The following is a 6000-nucleotide window of genomic DNA, read 5'->3' as shown; positions in this document are numbered from 1 at the left end:
AAAACTGGGCCTTTGGCCGAGTCTCACGCGAACCGTGAAATTTTTTTTTTTTTTTTTTTTTTCCCTGCGGGGCTAATCTTTGCTGAATTGATTTCTACAGGGTTCGCATCGAGGTGCGCTACAGTACACATTTGGAATTTATCGAACTTCACTCACCAGCTTTGGAATTTCTTCACCTAGGTCTCTTTGCAAATACAGACCTCCTCGTTCCAATTATAGTGACTTGATACCCAGTAGGAGCAACAGAATGGCTTACATGCCTTTTGAGAGCTGCGCTATTGCGCCTGAGTGAGATAATGTACTCACATCCACAAATTTCATCAGTTCTGAAGTTTTACTCAACATAGAACCGTGATTCAAGGTCCTGCAGATGTCTGAAGCCCAGGCGTTTCATTTGGTACCCATTACACATGCTCAAAGCAACGATGAGTCCCCGTTTGAGAACTGCCACGCTCGCCAGGCACGGAATTCAAGCACAAATTCAAGCGCATCGTGTTTCGGTTTTCGGCACTCAGCGCCCCTTCCCTGCACAATATGAAAATACACATTGCTGGAAAGCTTGTTCTATCGCCTTCCAACGAACACTTAACTTTGGCTATCAGAGAAAGGACAATGGAGTTACAACAATTTGTACAGCGATCTCTATGCGCTGCACAAACTGAAAATTTGGAAACTGATGTGGTCATCTTTAGGAATCCAGCTATACCTCAAAAAGAATATGCTCGTCCTTCGTCCTCAAACTTTCTCTCTCTTCTCTTCTCTCTTCCTGTCGGTGTCTTCCACTTCTCGGCTGGCATGGCCCATGCTTCATGCGTGCTTGTTCCTGTTGTTGTGATATGTATGCACTTGTGTGTGTCTTCTGTGTCCTGCCGCTACTCCGGCTTTGGCTGTGACCATGATTTGTTTTTTTTTGCTCTTGTTTTGCTGAGAGCCTTCTGTTCTCATTATTTTCTTTTCATGGCCAGCAATCGAGGACATCTGAGAGTTGTAATTTTTGTACTCCTCCGAGGTGTGATTTTTGGCGTGCTGGGCCAAGCACAAGGAAGCCATCTGCAAAAAAACTGCAGAAAATGGTTGTTGTTTGATCCTTTGGTGTAATCTTTGTTTCTAATCGAAGCTAGTTGCTGTTTGGAGCAGAAACGCTGAAATTGACTATTTTCTGCATGTACTCATACATGTACTCATGTACTCAGGCATGCAGTCTCACTCGTATTTTAGCTCTTTTTCTGGAATGGATGCTGCTCTGCGCCCCTTGGTGAACATTTCCTGCGTCCGTGGAGCAGCTGAAAAGGACCACTGGTATGTCTGGTTCCTGTTTTGAAAGTGGAGAGTCGACTTTTGTGCCTTCAAAAAGGAGTAGAGAGCGATAGAGGTACGTCTGTTGCTTATTTTTGAGTGCTCCTCGTACATTTTTGATCGTGATAGAAATTCTCAGACCAAAGTCAGACCAAAGTCAGCGCGATGATGGCCGTACAGTTTTCTTATGGATTTTTTAGTTGTTGCATCTCGTATCTATGTCAGTATCGTGATGGTGAAGTGGAGAGGGTGATTTTCTTCCTCTAGGCTTCGTTCGGCCGACTTTGCTTCGTCCTCGTTGAAAAGTGATCCTGAAAAAAAGGTCGATTCGAAAAATTATGTTGATTTTCAATGTACGTGATGACATGCGATTGCTGGCTATGCATCTGTGTCTGCTGCCGAGTTTCCCATTCCTGGGTTACTTGGACTTCATTCGCTTCCTTGTCGTTGGACATGTTCGGTCCGTTGGGTTTGCAAATTCAAATAGACACAACCAACCAACCAAAGGAGCAGGTGAAAGCAGTGTATCAATGAGAACAGCGCCAAAGGTTGGAATTTTCCAACCCTTGGCTTGGCTATGCTCAATTTTATAAGAAAGAATTTTTGGATTCCACTTTGACAATATCATGTGCTTCAACCACATCTCTCGCCCTTGAAGGACAAAGTCTTGCACTGTGATTCTGGGCACAATGAAATACCTACAGTATATAGGAGTGTAGATATAGGAGGTCCTGGGTTCGAGTCCTGGTGGGGCTGACATTTTTTTCTCTTTTCAGGCACTTGACTTCCAAGACTGATCATTGCAATTTGAAAATTCTTCCGATCCTATAATAAAATTTAATCACTTTTTTCACCTCTGGTAGTGGGTACCAGAAACTGACCGTGGTTGGTCCCCTGGGGGAAGGAAAAGACTCAAGTGCTTTTAGTATGTGTGGCATGTGTTGTGAACTGCCTTTGGTGTGGAGTCAGCGCCTTCTTTGTTTGGCCTGGTCCAATAGCTCAGTTGGTTAGAGCATTACTCATGACAAGCAAGGTTCGAGCGTCCGGTTCTGGTGGGGCTGGCATCTTTTCTTCTTTTTTTCGGGCACTTCACTTTCAAGGCTCATCTTTTGAATAATAGCTGCTTGATTTACTACATGTGGAATTGTGTGTTGCTCACTACGTGAGAGCTTGCGCTTTTCCTGCCGACTAGAGTACTCACTAGACTGACTCACGACTGCCATCCAGAGCATACAAAGAAGCCCCTCAAACCTTGCACAAACGTGTAGGAAAGCCCCACTCACTCCCTGCTCAGTGTAGAGTAGGAAATTCATCCCTCATCAGTTGAGCTTGAGTAGGCTTTTTTTTAAACTTCTAACTGCTTGGTCCGTTTTCTAAACTGGGAACTTGGATGAAGTTGGCTATTACTGTCAAAGCAGCTATTTGTAGTGACCTTGGGCTTCGAAAGAAAAATTGTACGTTCAGTAAAGAAATTCCACGTCCACCACATACATCACCTACTTAGCATTTAACTTTAACTTGTGTTTGGTCTGTATTTCTGTGCCTTTGCACAGGTTACTGCTACGGAGATCCGCATCTTGTAAGTCTCAGCGGGGAGAGCTTCGACTTTCATGTGGTTGGAGAATTTGTTCTGGGACACATGATTGGAGATGAAATAACAATGGAAGTAACAGCAAGGATGCAGGTGATTCCAGTCAACAATGTGGCAAACTTCACATCGATCACGCGTGTCGCCATTACGATGAGTATGTTCTAGTCTGTCCATTGTTCACACTAGTTTTGCCTCTTCAGGGTTCCCAGGGACAGATGAAATTACATGAGAATGCATTTGTTGTCTTAACTAGTCTAAAGCTCATTAAAACATTCTAGCGGGCCACAGCAGATGTCCATGAACATTACAAATAAAAGTTCAATTATAGATATATTGAGCTACACAGAGTGTATAGTGTATGTTGTACCATATCTTTAATACCCAGCAGGCAATACTGACACAGAGAGGAAAGTTTGAACCAGAAGAAAAGTTAAGTTAAGTGAGGGGAAGCCGTCAGCAGATGAAATTAAGAGACAGAGAAGCAGTTGAGGCTGTATAGGTGAATTGGGGAGAGGGAGCAAAGCATAATAATACTAATAATTATAGGTTACACCTGTAGTTGCGACTGATAATTTGGCAGGAATTGCCCGCTATTCCCCCTCCCCCCCCCCCCCCATTCATCTTTTCTAAGTTCACCTCGACACGATGTTTTGTCTATATTCCTGTCTTTCTTTCTCATTCCTCTCTTCAGCACAAGGTGAGACTAGCCGAACTCTTGAAATCTTTTCAAACTCACAAGGAGAGATTCAAACGCAAGGAGACCACTATGGAACTGTTCAAACACACCTCAGCAGAAGCATCGTAGCTAGTTTTGGAAGTTTCGGTGCCAACGTTTCTGTACAAAGCAATCCTATTCTGTCTGTGGCTATTCAAAGTGAGTATGTGGTTCAACGATGTGTCTAATGTATTTTGATCGCCTATTGTGGATTTATTAACCCTTGTAGCTTTGAAGCCCAGTGACTCGAATACTCATCCCGAGAGATTTCTCCAGGACCTGTATACTCTATAATTGTATCCAGAGACTTCCCCCGAGTAAACGCGTCCAGACGAGACATTGTGTGACCATAGGGCAGGATAAAGTTAGAAGCGGGGTAAAACATTTACAGACACTTGCGCAATTTGAAGTTATTTTTTTGCGCTGAGTGCATCCCTGTCCTGCTCACACACGGTGGGTGCCAATATGGACGTGTGAACGTCAGCAACACGACATCATCATCATCATCATCACAAGCCCATAGCCCTAAGGCCATCGGGGCGTCACAGAGCAAGTATGAACAAGCGAGCGTCATAAAAACCTATCGCGAGCAGCGAGCAGGGACTGCACGACATCCAGCAACACAACCCTGAAGAACAGCCAATGACAAACAGCCGGAATGAACAATATGACCAAAAAATTGCAATTTCCTTTTACGAACAGAAAAAATAAGTGGGACTTGTTTGTGAATACTATTTATTTCCTCTCTAACAGACACATTCGTCCGGTGATCAGTGAACGGAATGCTGAGAAGGCATCGATAGCTTCTCGTTTCGAAAGCCTCGATCTTTTTCACAATTTCAGCAGTTAAGGTCCAAGACTAGCAAGCATGAACGAATATGGATAGAACAGTAGCATTGAGTATATGTAATTTCGAGCCGATACTGATGTTTCTATTCCTCCAGATTGTTCCTAGTCTTGCAACAGCAGTCAAGGCTGCTGCGATCCGACTCCTCACTTCTTTGATTGAATGCTGATCATCAGTAATCGTGCTACTAAGATATTTAAACTCGTCAACCTGCTTGAGCTGCTTCCCGTCGATGGCTATGCTTGCCGACAGACCTTTGCTTGCTCCCGTTACCAACAGCTTACTCTTCTCAGTGCTGATTTTCATGCCGTATGATTTTGATGTGCTGGCCAGCCGGCCAGTAAGGTCTTGCAGTTCTTTCTCGCTGCCAGCCACCAGATCAATGTCATCTGCAAATCGCAGGTCTGTTATAATGCGTCCACCAATGCTAATGGAACCCGCGCATCCCTCTAATGACTTACATACCAGTTCTTCCAAGGAAATGTTGAATAGAGAGGGTGACAGAATGCAACCTTTCCTAACGCCAAATGTGGCATGGAAGCAACTGCTAACCGTTGTTCCTACTCTTACAGCATTCTCGGACTGCTGGTACAGGGACTCAATCAGTGTGAGGACAGTCGGGCTAAGCTCACACTTGCGCATTATCTTCCACAGGGCTGCGTGCTACACACTGTCAAATGCCTTGCGAAAATCGATGAAATTGGTATAGATGGGTCTCTGATGGTCACCATATCTGCCAGTGTATGGATGTTGAATATCTGATCCACAGTACTACTCCCTGCTCGAAACCCAGCCTGCTCTTTGCTCAGTAGATCTTCGATGCAAGGTGTGAGACGGTTGAGTAGAACACGCAGCATTACTTTACTAGGGGGACTTATCAACGAGATGGTGCGATAGTTCGTGCACTTTCGGAAGTTGCCTTTCTTTGGTAGTGGAATCATGATTCACCGACCGTGGCCATGTGCCGGACGACCATATCTTGTTTCAGATGGTTGTCAATATGTCAATGACGCCACTCTCTTTGAGTAACTCTCCTGGGATCATGCAATCGCCGGTAGACTTGCCTGCCTTCAAGTTATCTACAAGAGCAGCTACGTCCTCTTTGATTATCGATAGATCTCTGTCATCATCGTTGAGTGGCATTCCTAGCTTGAGATCATCCAGTACCTCCATGGCAGGGTTGATGTTGTAGGTATACAGGTCGGAGCAATACTGCGCCCAGCGGTCGGCTACTTTCTTGCTTTCCGTAAGTAACTCTCCGTCCTTGTTCTCAATGACATGAGACTTGACAGTGGGCTTCGTTGTCAGCTTACTGATTGTTTCGTAGGCTTTCTTTATGTTCTTAAATTTAAGGTCGCACTCTATCTCCTTGCATGGTCCTTCAACCCACTCTGCTTTGGCTTTCCGGGTCGGTAGCTTCCCTGCACGGCATGCCTGGCGTATATTCTGCCATGGAGGCATCACTTTCGTATCGGGTCGAGTTCTTCACTCGTCTTGCATCACATAGCTGCTTAACAGCGTCGGTCATCAATTCTTTAATTTTCTTCTTGC

At 44.7% G+C, this 6000-nt stretch overlaps 1 protein-coding gene across 1 annotated transcript; it reads right to left on the bottom strand.

The window, feature by feature from the left end:
- Positions 1-5433: 5433 nt before the first annotated feature.
- Positions 5434-5910, bottom strand: LOC135813125 (uncharacterized). The gene has a single exon (XM_065326343.1). The coding sequence runs from the start codon at positions 5908-5910 to the stop codon at positions 5434-5436; it is 477 nt and encodes a 158-aa protein (XP_065182415.1).
- Between the last annotated feature and the right edge of the window lie 90 nt (positions 5911-6000).

This window comes from Sycon ciliatum, chromosome 3, assembly GCF_964019385.1.
Source record: "Sycon ciliatum chromosome 3, ocSycCili1.1, whole genome shotgun sequence".
NCBI lineage: Eukaryota > Metazoa > Porifera > Calcarea > Leucosolenida > Sycettidae > Sycon > Sycon ciliatum.
This window is presented reverse-complemented; position numbering and strand designations above follow the sequence as displayed.

Coding starts and splice junctions, on each gene's coding strand:
- LOC135813125 (XM_065326343.1), bottom strand. CDS start 5,910: ATGCCTCCATGGCAGAATATACGCCAGGCATGCCGTGCAGGGAAGCTA.